The sequence below is a fragment of the Alligator mississippiensis genome, chromosome 7 (genome assembly GCF_030867095.1).
Source record: "Alligator mississippiensis isolate rAllMis1 chromosome 7, rAllMis1, whole genome shotgun sequence".
Lineage (NCBI taxonomy): Eukaryota > Metazoa > Chordata > Crocodylia > Alligatoridae > Alligator > Alligator mississippiensis.
In genome coordinates, this window is record NC_081830.1 from 62139275 (window position 1) to 62158772 (window position 19498).

General features: G+C 44.7%; 1 protein-coding gene across 5 annotated transcripts in view; it reads left to right on the plus strand.

Moving 5' to 3' along the window:
- Positions 1–9009: 9009 nt before the first annotated feature.
- The window catches only part of MED12L (mediator complex subunit 12L), a 310161-nt gene continuing 299672 nt past the window's right edge, over positions 9010–19498 (plus strand). For all 5 annotated transcript variants that reach the window (XM_019491778.2, XM_059731035.1, XM_059731036.1 and 2 more), the window contains exon 1: positions 9010–9278. In XM_019491778.2, coding sequence (XP_019347323.1) covers positions 9180–9278 — 99 coding nt within the window. In that variant the 5' untranslated portion in view covers positions 9010–9179. The remainder of the gene's footprint in view (positions 9279–19498) is intronic.

The following is a 19498-nucleotide window of genomic DNA, read 5'->3' on the forward strand; positions in this document are numbered from 1 at the left end:
AGTTTATCAGGGGTGACCACCAGTATCTGGGGGAACGTTTGTTCACCAGAGCGCCCCAAGGGATGACAACTAGGTCAAATGGTCACAAACTACTACAAGACCGTTTCAGGCTGGACATAAGGAAGAATTTCTTTACTGTCCGAGCCCCCATGGTCTGGAACAGCCTGCCACCGGAGGTGGTTCAAGCACCTTCATTGAACACCTTCAAGATGAAACTGGATGCTTATCTTGCTGGGATCCTATGAGCCGAGCTGACTTCCTGCCCTTTGGGCAGGGGGCTGGGCTCGATGATCTTCCGAGGCCCCTTCCAGCCCTAATGTCTATGAAATCTATGAAACCTACAAACTACATCTACATATAAGTTCAGCTCACTGTCACTAAAGAAAACAAAAGAACTAAAATAACCACTTTAAAGACTGTAAATATATCATGGTGCTAACCTAACTCACTACTGTCCCCAGTAGCCTTTGATCCTCACTGCCTCACATTGCATTTTTATATATTTCTCACAGTGCATTTTTATATTTCATCTGTCTCATCTTTACAACGGCATTTTGTATTTTATATTTTATACTTTTAAACCCTTAAGGAATATACTACCTGTAGAATGAAGTTACACCTTGGACCATTGTTAAAAAACTGCATTGAAATTATAATTGTAAAGTGATAAAATCAGCTATACTGGGCTGGTCCCTCTTGCGTGAATGTGAGTATGTATGATGAATCAGTAGATAACAGAAGACAAAGCAAGAGCGTCTGGTTGTTAATTGGCAATAACCTAACCAGAGAAACTTAGCATTACAAAACTCTACAAGCCATTTTAGGCTAATCAAGCCAAGGAACTGATTCATGGAACTGAGCACCCACCCTATTGACTATTCCTGTAACCCATAACAATACAGCCATTAAGTCAATAAGTCAAGGGTGGACTCCTGAAACTTCAGGTACCAGTAGGCAGAGCTGTGACTTACAGCTGTCATGCACTACTCAAGACCCATTTGGGAAAAGGACCTTCAGATTGGGCAGCCAAGCTGATGCTGGGGGATCACACAAGTCTGCCAGAAAGGGATAAAAGGCAGTGAAGCATGACCCTCAGTGGTGCCCTCTTATCCAGCACCTGGCCTACTGAGACAGAAGGACAAACAGGCAACCCCCTTCTGGAGAAGACATCACCTTGAAGGAAGCTGAATATCAATAGCAGGCTCCAGGGCCTCAGACGGGTAGATATACTGACATCAGTGCTCTCACAATCACTGCAGCAGCTACTATACACTTTACTACATGGATTTAAATGGCATGAGTTTGAATGAGTGAGAGCGTGTGTGTGTGCATGCTAAGGTGACCAGTACCCATCATAACTTTGTTTGCATTTATGATTTTATTGGTAACTTCACATCTCGTACAAGAAATTAGAATTCTGTGAGTTGGTCCTTTGTAGCCAACAGTAATATGATTGCGGGGGCAGTGATATGCCTGTGCCCTAACCCTGCCCCTCACTCCCAAGCCATAACCCCCCAGCCCTGCTGCTGCCCCTAACTCCTGACCCACAGTATCCTGCATCCTGCCAGGGTGTGTGGGGGCTCTTTCCTCCCCAGGCTTGAGACCCCTCTGTGGGGACCCCCACTCTCCAGGCTCCAACCCCCCCATAGCCCCCACCACTTTCACAAATTCCCCCTCTGCACACACACCCCATCCCCACTCCCCAACTATACAAAGTACTTGCATAATTTTGAGTTTTTAGCTGTGCGATTAAAATCCTGATTAATTGCAACTAATTTTTTTAATCATGCAACTAATTGCAAGCAATTTTTAAAATCTTTTTACAGCCCTAGTTGCAATGTGGTTTAAAAATATTAAAACAAGCTTGACAAAGTCTCAGATAGAAATAAAGAATGTTACAAAATTAATCTTAAAATATGAAGGATATCGCTTTTTCCAAAGGTACAATCTTTTAAAAATCATCTGGATAATCAGCATGCCAGTGCAATTCATGAAAAGTTCTGTAGCATTTTTATCTGCTACTGGAGATGAAGGAGAGAGATAACAGGCACTGCTATCCAGCTGAGCATATTTTGGATTCAAGCAAGGAGTCTGATGGATTTGTCAAGGAAGGTGTTTCTGAACTACATTTTAAACTTTTGAAGAACTCAGACTTGTTCACCTTTTGCTGAACAGCATAGCTTGGAGCATTATAAGTAATTTAGGAATAAATGAAAAAAAGATTAAATTATTCAAGCAGAGGGGTTTGTAAATTAATAGATTTATAAAAATTATGAGATTATATGTGGCACTATAATCCTTCCTTATACCATACTTCAGGTCAGCATTAGGTTTTAAATTCTCCTTAAATTCTCATCTTCTCACAAAGATGAAACCTTTAAACTCCAGGGTGAAGAAGGGTGGATACTGGTGAGCGAGCCATGCCTGCATCCTGCCCCCGCCTCCCCACCCCAACTGGACAAGCGGCAGCAGGGCAGAGCCCCCACTCCCAGCGCTGCTGTGCCACATCCCACACCCTCTTGCCCCAGCTGGGCAGTTTGTCTCAGCCCCAATCCCTCCCTCCCTCCCCCAACAGACTTACTAGCTGGAGGCAGCTGTGTCAGCTGCCTGTTTAGTCTATGGTTGAATCTCTGAAGTGGCTGAATCTTTTCCAAAGCTTTTCTGAATCAATTTGGATGCTTCAAATCGATTTGGAGCTTTTAATTGGTCTCCTGATTCAATTCAGATTTGGAGATTCAGTCCCCAAATTGGGCTGAATCTCCTCCGAATCGAATCAGCTACCAAAGCTTCGCACAGCCCTTCAAATTACTGTGCAGTAAGGGTCTGCATGTGTAGACTGTGATGCTTACTATGCAGTAATTTTCTCAACTGCGCAGTAAGGTGTCTCGTGTAGACATGCCCAGTATAGGAAGGCACACTTTTTCCCAGACAAATGATGTCCTGTGACTTTTATGTATTGAAATCAATGGGATTATTCACTTTAGGTCCCATAAGTGCCCACATGAACAACTGGTGCCTTCTGAGACTGGGGGGGCACAATTTGTGGGCAGCGGTGTCGGCAGCGGGGTGGTGAGTGGCAACTGCCCGCAGAAGCCACCGGCGATGTCAGCAGCAGGGACGGGGTTTGCAAGCAACAATCGACGACTGCCTGCAGAAGCTGGCGCTGGTGTTGTTGTCATCGAGCGGTGATTGGCAACCACCCACAGAAGCCAGCATCGGCATCGGTGGTGGCTAATCTCAGCGGGGCATGTGCCGCCTCCCCCTCCCCCTCCCCCCCCCCCCCCCCCGTGTTCACCCTATGAGTCACCTATGAGTGCCCAAAGTATAGTTGTCTAGTAATGAAGGTACTTAGCACTTACATGGTAATCTTGAGGTGCAAATCTTAGATGTGAAAGAAACAAATTACTTGCCTGAGGCCACAGTGACAGAGCTTAGAATCAGATTCAGCTCTCCTAATCCTCAATTTGTGGTCCTATTCTATAGATTTCATAGATTTCATAGACATTAGGGCTGGAAGGGACCTCGGAAGATCATCGAGTCCAGCCCCCTGCCCAAAGGGCAGGAAGTCAGCTGGGGTCATAGGATCCCAGCAAGATGAGCATCCAGTTTCATCTTGAAGGTGTTCAATGAAGGCGCTTGAACAACCTCTGGTGACAGGCTGTTCCAGACCATGGGGGCTCGGACAGTAAAGAAATTCTTCCTTATGTCCAGCCTGAAACGATCTTGTAGTAGTTTGTGACCATTTGACCTCGTCATCCCTTGGGGCGCTCTGGTGAACAAACGTTCCCCCAGATACTGGTGGTCACCCCTGATAAACTTGTAGGTGGCCATCAGATCACCCCTGTGCCTGCGCTTTTTCAGGCTAAAGAACCCCAGGGCTCTCAGCCTGTCATCGTAGGGTCTGCTTCCCTGACCTCTGATCATGCGTGTGGCTCTTCTCTGGACTCTCTCAAGCTTCTCCACATCCTTTTTGAATTGTGGAGCCCAAAACTGGACGCAGTACTCCAGCTGCAGCCTCACTAAGGCCGAGTACAGGGGGAGAATGATGTCCCGGGATTTGCTTGAGAAGCATCTATGGATGCAAGCAGGCGTTTTGGTCGCTTTACTAGCCGCAGCATCGCATTGCAGGCTCATGTTCATCTTGTGGTCAATGATGACCCCCAAGTCTCTTTCTTCCATAGTGCTAGCCAACATAGCACTGCCGAGCCTATAAGGATGCTGCAGGTTTTTCTTCCCAAGGTGGAGAACCTTGCATTTATCGGCGTTGAACACCATCAGATTCTCGTCCGCCCACTTGCTGAGCCTGTCCAGGTCAGCCTGGATCACCCGCCTGTCTTCTGGTGTGGATACTTTGCCCCAAAGTTTGGTGTCATCTGCGAACTTGGCCAATCCGCTTCTGACTCCAGTGTCCACATCATTAATGAAGATGTTGAACAGTATGGGTCCAAGGACAGAGCCCTGGGGGACCCCACTGGTCACAGGACACCACGATGAGTGACTTCCATCAATTACTACCCTCTGGGTCCGACCCCGGAGCCAATTTTCCAGCCAGTGGATCGTGGAGGACCCAAGGCGACAATTGGCCAGTTTCTCCAAGAGACGATCATAGGACACCAGATCGAAGGCTTTTTTGAAGTCAAGATATATGACATCAATCTCATCTCCCTTGTCCAGGTGATAGGTCACCTGGTCATAGAAGGAAATGAGATTGGTCAAGCAAGACCTACCCGCAACAAACCTGTGCTGGCTATCCCTTAAGATGTTGGCGTCGGCCAGTCCATTAAGGATGGCCTCCTTAATAAACTTTTCTAAGATCTTCCCCGAGATAGAAGTCAGGCTGATGGGCCTATAGTTAGCCGGATCCACTTTCCTCCCTTTCTTGAAGATAGGCACCACATTGGCCTTCTTCCAGTCTTCGGGCACTACACCAGAGCACCAAGAGTTTTCAAAGATCCGCGCTAGAGGCTGGGCTATGATGCTCGCCAGCTCCTTGAGTACCCTGGGGTGAAGATTGTCAGGGCCGGCTGACTTGAAGGTATCCAGCTTCTCAAGATGTTCCTTCACGAAGTCAGCATTAATGGAGGGCAGGGGATCACCCTCACCCGGACTTCCCTGTCCCGTAGTGGGCATGGGCGTCCCATGGGGCTGATGAAAGACTGACGCAAAGTACCTATTTAATAGGTTGGCTTTTTCCTGGGCGTCAGTTGTCAGTTGCCCCATCTGGTTCAGCAGGGGTCCAACGTTGCCCCTGCTTTTCCTCCGGCTCCCCACATATCTGAAAAAGGACTTTTTATTGTCCTTGATGCTCAAAGCTAGCTGGAGTTCAGTTGCAGCCTTGGCTTTCCTGGTCTGCTCCCTACAGGACCGGACCAGCGCAGAATAATCCTCCTTGCAGGTGACTCCCATCCTCCATCCTTTGTAGGCCTTTCTTTTTAGCCTCAGGAGGTCTGCTAGGTCCCTGGAGAGCCAGGGGGGCTGCTGTGCCCTCTTGCTGCCTTTCCTCCGAGATGGAATAGACTTAGTTTGTGCATTGAGGATCGCTCTCTTGAGGAGCAACCACTCTTCTTGAACTCCCCTCTCCCTGTGGTCACAGTCCCTTAGGACCTCACTGACAAGCCTCCTGAGCTTGTCAAAGTCGGCTTTCCTGAAGTCAAGGACTTGCGTGTTGCTGACTGACTTGCCAGCTTTCGGCGGATGGTGAAGGTGATCAGCTCGTGGTCGCTGTCACCCAGCTTCCCATTGATCGCTCGGTCGCCAGCTAGGTCATCCCCAGTAGCCAGTACCAGGTCGAGCAGTGCTTTGCCTCTCGTTGGCCCATAGACTTCTTGAGTCAGGTAGAGGTCATCCACGCACGAGAGGAAGCTCTGCGACCGCTCAGATTTTGCTGAGCGATCCTCCCACGAGATGTCCATGTTGCACATGGTCTGTCTGTAGTCCTTTACATCAGGGCTGTCCAGCTTCTGGACTGCCAAGGGCTAAAGTATGGTCCACAGATCTGAGGGCCACAGCTTTGTGGGCTGCTTGCCATGCAGGCACCCCCCCCCATGTGTACGGAATCACTTCTCCCCTCACCCACTAGGCACACTGTGTGGACAACGTAGCTCCCTCCTGCCACACAAGTAGCCTCATCCTATCCTCCTGCCTCCCATGCAGGCAGCCTGGCTCCTTCCTCTGCCACATGTGCGATGTTCACAGCTCCTTGGCTCTTTTCCTTGCCATGTGCACAGCATTGTCAGCTTCTTCCCTACCAGACATGTGGTGCAGGCAGCCCAGGCTCATCCTACTGTGCTGCCTGAGGGTAGGAAAGGGATGGGGGTAGGAAAGGGAAACTGGGGGAGGGATGGGGACCCTGGGTGCTACTGCTGCTGCAGCAGCAGTGGGGGGAGCGTTGGCTGTGTAGGAGCCATGGCCAGTTGGATGGCCGTTCTTTTCATCATCAGAATGGGACTGGCTCTCGTCCTGGTTGTTTCAGGTCCAACTCAGGCAGAAGAATGGAAGGGCTGGTAAGAATGGGAGGAAGATTTCCCTTATTATTCCTGTTGGCCTTCACCAGAACGTGATGCCAGCCATGAGGAAGAGGGTGGGAGTTACCAGGCCTATTCTTCTACCCTGTATGCTACTGGATAGCTAGTTGAGAGATGTTTTGGCTTCATAACCTTCTCGTCACTTGTGAGGCATAGGTGTTAGCTGAATGCCCCATGGAAATAGAAAGGTTTCCTGAAAAGAGGTGGAATAACAGAGATCCCTTGATTCCCAGTTTGTCGTCTAGTTTGCCCCTCAAGTGCAACTGTTCACTGCACCTTCCTTCACACTCCATGTAAAGTGACAGTCCAATCCTGTCTGATCACCTCAACACACTCAGGCTCCCCACTAATTGCAGGGAAAAAATTACACTTGTCTATTGTGGCATTTAATACAGTAAACTACAATTGTTTGCTATTTCTACAGGTACAAATCTTGCAGTTCCCACTCAAGCAAAACTCCATTGACTCTGACCATAGTTATTGTAGTAAGGACTTCAATTTTTGGCCCACAATGTGCTTTGTCCTGGGAAATTAAACAGATGCAATTCCGTTTTTTATTGTTATCTCTATGATCTCTGTGTGGGAATACATTTTGAGTCAAGGTTTCATTCTCTGACAAGTGAACAACTGCAATGTACTCTACAGCTGTAGTGAAAGGAAAAATTCTGCTGAAAAGAATCACTACTCTTGGACAGGAGTCATACCTTTGGGATTTAATAATCCAGCTAAATCAAATGGACAAGATCTTCCTCAAGGCTAGAAAATAACTAAGTCTGGCCTGTCTAGGTCTACAATTTGTTTATCAATTTAGTAATACTTTCTGAGCTTTATTTATATAGAATACCATGGAAGAGGAAGGAACTGTGTAGATGTGTTGTGCCACTTCTTTAAAACTATACTGGTGAGGGAAGGTAGGAGTGAGAGCTACAGATTCAAGACAGAGAATGAGACAGGGAAAATACCATTTTACTTATACTAATGAATGGCCAGGTGACTTAATGAGTCTTGTGGTAGTTGTTTACCAGTGTCATGTGACAGAAACAAAGGAAGGGGACCATGCACAACAGCTGAGGAGCTTCTGCCCTGTGCCCCCTTTATCCTTCACTTAATTTCCCCTTCAGGGAGGCAGATCTGCCATGCAACAACTGTGGGCTTTTTTCCAGCACCTACAATGTACAGTGCCAGAGGAGAGGACTGAAAGCTGCTGGCCTCTCTTCAGTTCTTTAAAACACACCTGCCTAGAAGAGCCGATGCAGTAGCCTGTCATGGTCCAGATATAGGATGCAATATGAAAGACGAAGACCTGAAATAGGACTATGCAAAAATCCATCCATCCAAGAAATTTAAGATGGTGTGGGGTTCTTTCCTCTCAAAATCTCAGATTTGAAATTATTTTGGAGATAACTAGACTACAACACAGTGAAAGTGGAGGGACACCACACTAAATTATATAGTTTTGGGGCCAAGTAACATTCCTCAAAATAAGGGGCAGAGGAGAACCTGCAAAGGCACAGGTGGGAAGTCAGTGTGGCTTAGTGGATGGAGTCCTTACAAGACACGGGTTCCAGTCCTGATTTATCTGCATGCTTATCAGAGTCTAGTTGCTTCAATGCCTCGTGTCTCACTTTTCCCATCTATGGAATGGAGTTAGCATTGCTTAAATCAGTTGCAGAGTTTTTTTGAGCTCTAGTGATGGAAAAAAACCCCCTAGGTATTATCCCTAGCTGTTAGCTATGACTTTTTATCACCTCACCTAAATGCACCCACCAAACACAGGAGCTGAGCCACTATGAGTTGCCTACATTTTGAAGAGCTGCTAGTTTTAGTTCTAGTGGAGGTGCTTGGAGATCCTGGCTTGGTTGGGAAGCAGTGGGAGGCAGCCACTTGTATGGCTGCAGCTAGAGCTCCTGCAGATCCCACCTGCTTGTCTGGCAAGCCTCAGCTGCGCTCATCTCCTGTCCCAGTCGGAGGAGCCTTACTCTGCAGGACTCTCCTTGGGGTAGCTGCTGAGGCAGAAGCACTTCGGATATTAAGTGTTTAACTTCCGAAGGGCGGAGGAGCTCTCGTCCTTCAAAAATCCCAGCACCACAGTTTTAATCTCTTCAAAAAAGTTTTGCCTGGGCCTGACCCCCAGGCTTAGGCAATTTGCTGCAATCAGCCCATGTGCCCCATCCTTGGCCGGGGGAGATACCTTCCCTCTCCATGTCGGGACTAATTTGACCCCGGTTGAGTTGAAACCCCTCTCAGGGGAGCAAGGCTCCTGCTCCGCGTTTGTGCAGCAAGCAGGCGACTTAGCAGCACCCCTCCTATGGGGACTGGAGGGAAAGGCAGGGCACTTCTGTAGGAGTAGTAGGACGTGATGCTGAGTGGCTCGGCTGTGACCAGCCTCCCCCTGCTTGGCACTTGTCCTGGCCCGGCAGAGCCCGCAGGGCGGCGGAGGCGGGAGGCTGCGGGGGCCGTGGCGCTGTCCCGGCGCGGGGATGGGGGCTCTGCGCGCGTGCGGGGAGACGGCAGCCTCCAACCTGCGTCTGTCTCCCCCGTAGGAGAGAGAGAGGCAGCCGGAGAGAGGGAGCCTGTCTGCCAAGTGCTGCTCCCTGGTGCTCAGAGCCTGCTCCGTCTCCAACTCATTCATTTTGCCGGCTAACATGAGAGATCATGGCCGCCTTCGGGCTTCTCAGCTATGAGCAGAGACCTCTGAAACGACCCCGGCTGGGACCGCCCGACGTCTACCCCCAGGACCCCAAGCAGAAGGAGGTGAGGCCGGGCCCCGGCGCGCAGGGGCAGGCGCTGGCCGGGCGGGCGGGTGGGCGCGCCGCGGGGCCGGGGGAAGGCGCCTGCCCGCCAGCCCCGAGTGCAAGTGCTGCCGGCTGCCGCCTGGGCCTCGCGCAGCCCCTTCCCCTCCCGCCGCTCCCCGAGCTGAATCCTTTTAAACTTTTGAAAAATGTCGGCTTGCGAGGAAACGCACCCCCCGCCCCTGACTTGCATTTTCTGCAGCCAGCCTGGGGCTCGGGGCTGGGCAGGACCGCTGGGAGCCCGGGCGGCGGGACCGCTGCCTGCTCCGGGGAGAGGAGGGGCAGCTGCCCGGCTGTGCTGCGCCCCTGCTCGCGTCCGCCCTGGCCCGAGCACGGGGAGAGATGGCAGTGCTCAAACTGACAGCGGCGTCTCCGTCTTCATGGAGGCTGTCGTGCTCCAGGCAGGGGAGGTGCATGGCAGGCAGGGATCAGTGTCAGCTGCCGAGCCCAAACCGGGAGGGGTTGGAGGTACCTGGCCCCGGCACTTGGGGTCCCAGCAGCAGGTACGGTCACTGGGGCATTCCCTGGGCAGGCTAGGCTGCAATTAACAAGTCGTTATTTGCAAAATAATTGCTTGTTAAAATTCTCCCCCTCTGTTCAATTTGTCATGGGACTTTTTAATTTTTTTTTAAACTCACCTGCTAGCTAATCATAGGGGTTTTTTTTTTTCCTTATGGGTTAAAGCTAGTCACCTGTAAACCGTTTTGCCTGTGAGACTTTCCTTTTGCTGCTGTGACCTCATCCAAATTGTAGTAATTTGTCCTTGGAGAGATTTAAAAAAACCCCAAAAAACATAACTCTACTCTGAAAAGGACAGGGGAAAAGAGGGATAATCATTATGCATTAATCAGGCAAGGTCACTAAAATAACAGGATCCGAGTCACGGCACCAGGAATTGTCGTGGAAACACACGCAGCCTACTTTTGGGTCAGGTCAGCAGAAGCTTTTATTCAAATGAAACTGCAGCTGTAGGGGGGACCCCAAAGTGACATGGATTTCCCAAGCACTTGGAAGGTGTTCCCTCCCAAGAGCAAAATCAGGAGGCTTATATACTTTTTAACAGTCGCTATAACTCACGTGATCATATAGTGGAGTTTGCTAGAAAAAGCAGCTACAAACATTAGCTCATGACTGCTTTGCTGTTAGCAGGATGGGAATTATGGGGGAGACAAGGTTAGTTCACAAAACAAGAACTAACACTCCCTTCTTGCTCCTGGAAATCAGAGTTTGTACATACTTTTCCAGTTACATTTGTTTTACAAAGTCTGATTAAGTTTTAAGGCCTGCAGTTTTTTTTTTCTTTTGGTTTTCTTAGGTGAAAACTTCAGGGAAGTGTATAGATTTATATTGTGCTATTACAGTAGTTTGGTGGGGTGTGTTTTTCCCCTTTTAAAAGCAAGCTTTAACAAAACCTGCTCTCTAGTTTTACAATTAAAATTAACAATTGCAGTCCCCAAGGCTGCAACTTGCTCTTAGTGCTTGTTGGTATGTTCAAATACTTGCAGGTAATTCATATGGAAAGCAGAGGCTGTTGAAATTAGTCTAAGTAATTTTTAGTTCAAAGGGCATCTCATGTGAGAGTTTAATGTTTAGAAGTATTTTTGTAGCTCTTAAGCAATGATCTCTGAGTGACGTTTCATTCTAAAGGAAAATATTGCTCAGGGGATTCAGAATTTTGAAAAAAATATTTTTCCAAATTTTAGCTAATCAATGGGGAAGGGGCTTTGCACTTTTTGCTTTGAAATATTATCCTAATATTTGATTATGGTCACTATGTTTCTCTTTTCTTGAGTGACATAATGAATGCATGTAGAATTATGGTTAATATCTATATTTAGGGCCAAGAGAGTAATTCAGGATTGGCAATATGTTGATGCTTCTCTGGGAAAAGGAAAAAAATATAGGATGCAGAAATATTGACAGCCAGAGTAATTGATTGTCAGACTTTTCTGTCTCACCCTTATTTCTTTTATGTTCAGAACTTCTCCTTCAAGGCGATTCTTCTGGCAGTTGAAGGCTGGATAAAAGTCTGCCCTTTGTGTCCTGGGTTTTGTAAATCACTTTGTGTAGATCAAACTAAAGTTGAAATAAGTCAAAGAGCATATTTCACTTTTCCGTTGGCTCTGTTTTCAATTTGGATCAGGCTCACAGCACCCTGGTTCGTCATGACAGCACGCTGCAATATATTTTCATTTCCTACTATTTCTGGTCTTAGTGGACAGAGGTATTGTTTCTCTAGCACTCCCAATTCCCACTCTTCACCCACATTATTTTTTTGGTGAAATTAAATGCTTATGAAAGTTGATGGTATAACCTGGGGATGTAGCTTGAGCAGCAGCAATGAAAGCATCACCTACTCTGTAAGTTTCTCCATATTGCTTGACTATCCTGGCACACCGTGTGCACTTCCTTGGGTAGGAGTGGCAGCAGGCATGTCAATTAACGTTAATCTTGATGGTGATTCAAAGACATGCACATGTCCATTCTGAATTAGACTTGGACCACCTGCTAATTCACATGGGTCACCTAAATGGCCATCAGGTGGTACCCTTAGGTCACTGCTGTTTTTGGATGGGGTTGGACTAATGAGAGAAATAGAAGCTGGCTTATCACCAACCCTGTGAGCATCCCTGAATTTCTTATCATTCTTGTTCCCTCCACCCTGTAGGCCATGCGTGTTGTTTACCTACCTGTGTAGGTTAGGTATTAGAAGTGTTTGTGTCACATTTTTCTCCAGGCCAACTTGACCGAGCTCACAGAACTAGGTTTGAACTAAACTGTAACAATGTATACAGATCAATTTGAGCTCTGGAATGTTGCGTATTTTTAGGTAGGCAGTGGATTGGTTTTTGCAGATACATTTATAAATGTGGCCAGTTGTGATAAGAATGAAAGCAGCAAGTGCCCAGATGGTTAATATTTAGAACACATTGCATGGGTGTTATTAGCAAGCAAAAATAACTGCGACAGGCCTATTATTATTTGTCATGAGAATTTATTGAAACATGGCTTAAAGGAAGATACTAGTTCATTTCATGTGCACATGTTGCAAAGTAACGTGTATTCCGCCAAGCACGTACAGTATAAAGTAACGTTACCAGCATAATTCCGGTCTCTCTGTAATTATTTTTGGAAGGTGATATTATGTTTAATTCAAGAAACTGTAGTAGTAAACTGTAGTACTTGCTTTTGATTAAGCTTGTGCTGCAAACCATTTTCCCATCCTTTCTCAGTTTCATAATCCACCCAGAACTAGCAACACCCTCAGAATGAATTCTCAAGCCCTCTCCCTTGGATCTGTTTTTGCTGTAAGTCAGTACAAGAATGAAATCTGCTGGGTTCCAGGGCCTGGGTTCTGTGTCCTCTAATATTTCTCCATTTCTCTGAACTTCAGTAAGCATTTGGGTCAAAATTAGAATTGTTCCTGAAATCCAGTAATAAAATAGACTAAAAATACTATTCAGGCAAAGTGAGTTGTACAGTTCAAAGAACTGTTTTGTCAAAATAGGGGTGGTTGAAAGAATGCTTACAAATCACACTTGTGTCTGAATGTGTTTACCTACTGTGATTGCTTTTAACACCCGAGAGTACTATAAAAGGAACAGATTTGAGGAAATTAACTTTTTCTGTCTCTTGTGGTGTTTATTTTAAACACTTGACAGTACTTTGTACTTGAATTCGAGTGTAGTAGGCACTGTTTGGATCTTTCATACAATAACACAGGAAAGGAAAACCTAAACTGGCAGGGGTTCTGTATGAAAGTGTGGTACCTACTTTTATTCCCTCCGCTCCCTTTTTAATACTCCTAGGATGGCAAGATGATGAACCCTCTCTGAACAAAATACAATTTACATTAAATTCTGTCTAATACAGAGGTAAGCCATTAGACTTGAACTGAATAATATATTCTATCATTAGGGCTAGATCCTTTAGGATTTACTCGTAAGAGTAGCCCCTTTTGACTTTATGGGATTTACCTATTTTAATAGCATTTTCTACAAGTTTTGTCAAGCAGTTTAAGAAATCTAACAACTGATCTTGAATTCTAAGATAAGAAATTAGTGCATCACTTTGAGGAATTTCGACCATATAGATGGGATCTCACTACCCTCTGCAAATATGGAGTAGGTGATATGGCTTCTTCTCAAGCCTCAGGTCTCTTAGATTAAAATATTATCATGTTGCATCTAGTATTAATTTTTCTGTTAAGACTTCTAATTTCCAATCTAGCCTGTTGGAGAAACCTCTAATCTGGTTTTCTTAATATAGATTGAGACTAATTCTACCCTCTTTAGGATCTACAAAGGTACAGGTAAAATGGATTCTTCACAAAAGGAAAAAAATCATTTACTATTTTGAGTGTGTGACCACCCAAGCACCTGGTGGGGATTTTGTTGCTTGTGCCTGGTCATTCCAGAACTGGTTTGTTTTTTGGTTTTTTTTGCATTCACAGACTTAAAATTCAGTATTTTCTGTTTCCCAGAGTAATGAAATCCCTATTCTGAATAATCATTTTGAAAGCAGAAATTTTCTTATTCATACTAGTCCTCTTTTTTTTCCCCTCAAGCAATGCAGCACATCTTTCAGAAGACCTAACTAACACAATACATTATCTTTGTGTGTGTTATCTATTCTAGGGAGATGCTATTTCTTAATACCATTGTTTGAAATCAGGGTAAGCTGTAATAGTATAAAGCTGGTCCATGTGGGTTTGTGCCTGTGCAGCTACAGCGCTGTCTTAAATCCCAGTAGAGACAATGCCTTGCAAAGGAAGGATTTGGGTAGTACATAGTACAGAGGGCCTTAACTTTCCATGCCATTCCTGTGATTGTTGCTTCTATTGCTTGAAAAAAGTAGGTAAGTGCAAGTAAATGCTGTATTTTGAACATGCTCTTACAACTCAGGAAAGAGACCTTGGAGTCATTGTAGATAGGTCTCTCAAAAGATTAGCTCAATGTGCAGCAATGACTGAAAAAAGCTTATTAAAGTGTAACCTGTGCTGGCATGCTAGGCTGGGTGACGTGCTGGCTTTCAGATCCTCAGGGTGCCAGTAGCCCTGGGAACCCCCTCGGGCAGGTCTGCTGGCTGAGATGTCCTGTGGAGGGGCGTGCGCCTTGCTTTCACCACCCAAGAATTTACTCCAAACCCAGTAAACACATTGGTTTCTTTATTATGTACAACTATATACAGAAAAATGATTACTCAAAAGAAGAAATATAGTTAATCATAAAACCAGAATTTGAATAAAATTTACAAGTGCAATGTTAGGTGAATAATTCCAACATACTAGGTGGTTCCACTTGCATCAAACAACCTTAGTAATTACATTCACCTGGTTATAACCCTTTAAAACAGTTTTCTTCCCATAACCCAGGTTGATTTTCCTCTGGTCACAATCCCTTTCCTGTAACAATAACTGACAACACAGCTTTAACTATGATCTACCACTAGATGGCAGAGGCAAGGTTTCTGCTGCTCTGGTGAAAGTGGACTCCTTGGTCTTTCCTGGTAACTCAGCAAAAAACAAGTCTGTAGGTTATAAGGTTCTTTTCTTCAGTTTCCTTCTGAAAAATACACTTCTTAACCCCTAGTGCTTGCAAATGTCCCCTCACACACCCATATGAATTTGAAATTCTCACAGCCTGCTCCCTCTCTGGGCTGTCTCTCGCCCCGAGCACCTCCATGTGCAGACAGTGGATTCTCTTTGCAGGTCTCTGTTTCTACAGTACAAGCCTTTCTAGTTCAAAAAGAGACTTCCCTTCATTTCTCCCCACTCTTACCAACCCTTCCCCACTCTTTCCCTGGGTACCTGTGTCCCTGATTGCTTTGACCTGGGTGGGGACTCAGATTCTCCTGGGATGATTCAGGCTCTCTTCTGTCCTGATGTGTGCTCTCCAGCAAGCCTCAGCATCGTTTTCTCTGCCTGAAGAGGGGAAGGAGGTGGGCTGAGTCTCTGCCCTCTCTCCAAGTTGGTGTTGTTCTCTGGCTTCTCTCTCTCTGCTTTTCCCTCCCTTAGCTTTTAATGGTTCCATAGTAGCCAGTCAGAGCCTGGTGTTTGCAATGGGGGCTCTGGTCACAGTTCAAATGCTCCAGTAAAGAGCATGCTCTATGCACAGCATAGCCTCTGTTTGGAAAAGCTATTGTTCCTTCTGCAAACTTTTTGCTGCCTGTCTTGCAAAGCTTTTAGGCACAGCTCACCCACTCAGCTTGCATCCAAGCAAGCCTTTGCAGCTGTTACAAAATGTTGGGTATCATTGAAAACAAAATAGAAAACATCATCCCACCACTATACAATTTCCCATGGTGCACCCACATCTTGAATACTGTGTTCTGTCCTTGTCTCTGCACCTCAAAAAGGATGTAGTAGAATCAGAAAAGATATGGAGAAGGGTAACCGAAATGACCAGGGTTATGGAGCAGTTACCATGTCAGGAGGGACAAAATCTGCTAGCGCTTTTCAGTTTGGAAAGGCAAAGGAATGGGGGGGGCCAGAGGGCAACACAATAGAAGTCCATAGATCATGAAGGGTGTGGGCAAAGTGAGTAGGGAATTGTTGTTTGTCAAGTCCCAGAAAAAAAGAACTAGGGGAATGCCCACTGAAATTAGTAGGAGACCAATTAACATTAATGAGAAAGTACATGGTACAGCTCTGCAAGCTGGATCTGGCCCATAGGCTGAGGTTTGATCACCTGTTTTAAAGCATCTGTTCATGCCACTGTCAGAGACAGTATACTAGGCTAGATGGACCACCAGTCTGACCCAGTATGGTACTTCTAATTTCTAATACTCTTAAATTGTGCTGAAATTAGAGACATGATTAATGCTTGTCAGATGAGACATCTAGATTTTTGAAAAAGCATTACAAAAACTCACAGAGAAAAGATAAAGGTAATACTGCAAATCCGCATTGACGTATGCAATTCTAAGTAATTTCAGGAGTGTGCTTTTCCTCCTCTTATTGGCACAGTTTTCTGCCTTCAGTCTGAATTTTGATAATATATTGTGAATTTCCCTTTTTTTTTTTTTTTTTTTTTTTTTTGTTCCTTCATTTTCCCCATATGCTTAGAAAAATAAGCATCTGAATTCTGTAGCTGATCATAATAGTTTATGCACTTTTCATTTAGTAGGTAAAGCCTTTCTAAATTACTAAAATGTTTGTTAGGAATCTATTTAATTCTGTAAACTCAATCCAGTCTTAAATTTAGTATGGTATATCTGTCCTTGGTGAATTGGCTAATAAATTATTTAGAGGAAAATAATATTAGACTTCAGTTTTGAAAATCTAGATACTGAGGCAGAGGCAAGATATGCAAAAGTGAAAAGCTTTGAAGTTTTAGATATTGTGTCTTGCACAAAAAACATTGTAAGCATTACCACTACTTACTGTTTCCCTCCTTTTTCCCAATCCTAAAATGATTTTGCTGTTGCACAGCTGAAAAATGTGGATTTTTTTTTTTAAATTTGGCAGTCAATTAGCTCAAAATATTGCCTAATACATCTAGTATTTTGATGGGGCAGAGTTCCAAATTACCCATGTAAAGTACAGATTGGGAATATGAAGGTTTTAAAGAACAATTTAAATGTATACTCATACTTGAATCATCCTTTAGGCATACGTATGGTTCATATCTCTGTTTATGCTGGTATAGTTTCAAGAAAAGCTGGTATAGTTTCAAGACGGGTGAGTGGGTATCAATTATGTGGTGCCTTTAGGTTTGATCCTATTAAGTGGAAAGATTCTTATTGACTTGCATAGGCTTCAGGTTGGGTTCTTAATATTGTGTAGTAATCCTTATTTCCTGGGTAGAGGAGCGGTTGTCTGTCTAGTAAAAAGAAGGGAGGAGGGGAGCCAAACAACACTTCTTAAATTTGCTATGTGATAAAAATGGTCCTTTATAAATCACAAGGAGATAGGTTTTTGTGTATGTAGGAAAAAATGACTGACCAACCTCAGTTTTATGCTTACATTTGCAAGTATTCATTAATCCTCCCAGCACCTTTATGCAGTAGATGAATGAAGTGATATTCCATTACACACAGGTGTTGAGGGTTATTAGATGGGGAGTCAATGGAGCTGGAAACAAGGAACTTGGAATGTAGATTGAGACTGGAACAGAGTCCATCTGCTAGGCCAGTGGTGCCAGTCCACAGGTCAGATCCATGGTGTTGGTTCCCTCAGGCTCTCAGCAGGGCCCTGTGCTCCGTGCCTGATCTAGCATGTGGGCCTATTCTATTCACCTGTAGGGCTCCCTGTGAGTCTGGACATTTGGTAGCAGGGGAGCAGCTATTAATTCTGCCCCTGCTTCTGTCACTGAATTTTCAGACCTATGAGAAGCCCTGTGGGCTGGATGATGTGGCTCCACAGGTTGGATTTTGCCAGTGATTGAGCACCCCTGCTCTATGTAGTATACATCCCAAGTTTCTAACCCATTGTAATTGTTTTCTTGGGAGCAATGCATATTACCTGTAGAACTATATATTAGCACTGTGCCATGCGTGTTTCTGTGTCTATCAAGTTCAGATGGTAGAGATTATTCTTTTGGGTGTGTTGGAAGATGACCATAATTTATCTTTGTCCTATCAGTCACATGGAAACGGGAAGCACTCAGGATGACGTGATGAATTAACTAGTTACGCATCTTCTGTGTACATACAAGCACACCCTAGCAGATAACTTCTGCAAGGAGAAATAGTCCATTCTGAAGGCTCTTATAATTACAAAATGAAATGTATACTTTGGAAATCTGTGCAACAATATATTTCATAGTGTGATACAACAGGAGCCCGTTTAAAGTTAAGGGTCAATCAGCCATCTCTACAATAAGTGCATTGGCTTAGGTCACCACTTCTACAGTGTAAGAAATAGTGGGCCAGAGAGAAGCAAAACTTCCCGACACAGTTATACTGTAAATGTCATGATCCCTCTGCTTTTCCATAGGCTGGGTTGAAATTTGCTGAGGCTTTGTAATGTTGTTTCATTCCAGCTGAAGTGTCATTTAAGTCACGCAGAATGGACCAGGACCATGCTTTCCCATGGGAGTGTAAAATGCTTAACATAAAGAAACATCCTTGATATTTCACATGAGGAATGGAATGTAGAATATAACAGTGAAAGTTTACCTAGTCCATGGTAGCTGTATTGAAATGAATTGTGGAAATAGCATATTTTGGTGTTTTGAAGACTTACTTGAGTCTTTGTAGCAAAAGTAGGGATAGAAGTTGGATCCTCTTTATCCAGAAATTCTTTACCACTTCAAGAGCAATTTACTTTAAATGTTAATAATATAGAACCTACAGGACACCATTCAGTTGTTCTGATTCCATTAGTAGAGACAATTTATTACAGTATCTCTAGATTTGTGCCTGTTATGCTGACTGTTATAGGAGGCCACTGAATGAGTGCCAGGGATGATGTAATATTTAGAAACTAGAGAATGAGTTAAGAGAAATCTTCGTTTCTCATTTTCTGACATTTAGGTTGATACTTTAAGTTGGCACTTTAAAGGAACTCTCTCAGGTTAAAAATAACATCTTTAGAAATGATTATTTCATTCTAATGCTGTTGAGTATAATGTGTTATTCTGTCTGTTAATTCTGTGCACTTAGCTTGGTTATCAAATTAGCCTGACCAGTACTTTTTTCATTTACCTGTATGTAGCCATTTGCATTCAGATTTTTTCCTTCATTAGTCCATTGATCCAGCAACAGTTGATCTGGTATGTACTAATATCTTGTTTTCTTACATACAACACTCATGTTTTTCCTCCTGAACTGTTGGAAATTGGCGTGCAGTTGGAGAAATATGATAAGAGCAGGTTCTGTCACTTACCAGGTAAAACAAAGTAAAATCTGCCAGGATCCATTGGGAGCAAAACAATGAGTAGGTCCAGATTCTTTGCTGCGGCTACTCAGTAATTTACTACAAGGAAAGATCTTTTTTTCTGCATTCTGTCTTTCAAACAAGGTGCACATTACATTCTGGGGTGTGCTGTATGCAAGAAAATATGGTATGTTGAAAGGGCTTCTGTGACCATGCTTTGCAGGGCTGTAAACAGATGTTTTATATGACACGGGTCTGATTATTTTGGGGTTTGACCTGAATCAAAATAGGCACGGGACAGTTGCTTACACTTATTGCTCTTCCATGCTGCACTGCTGCTTCTCTGCCAGTGAGAGCACACA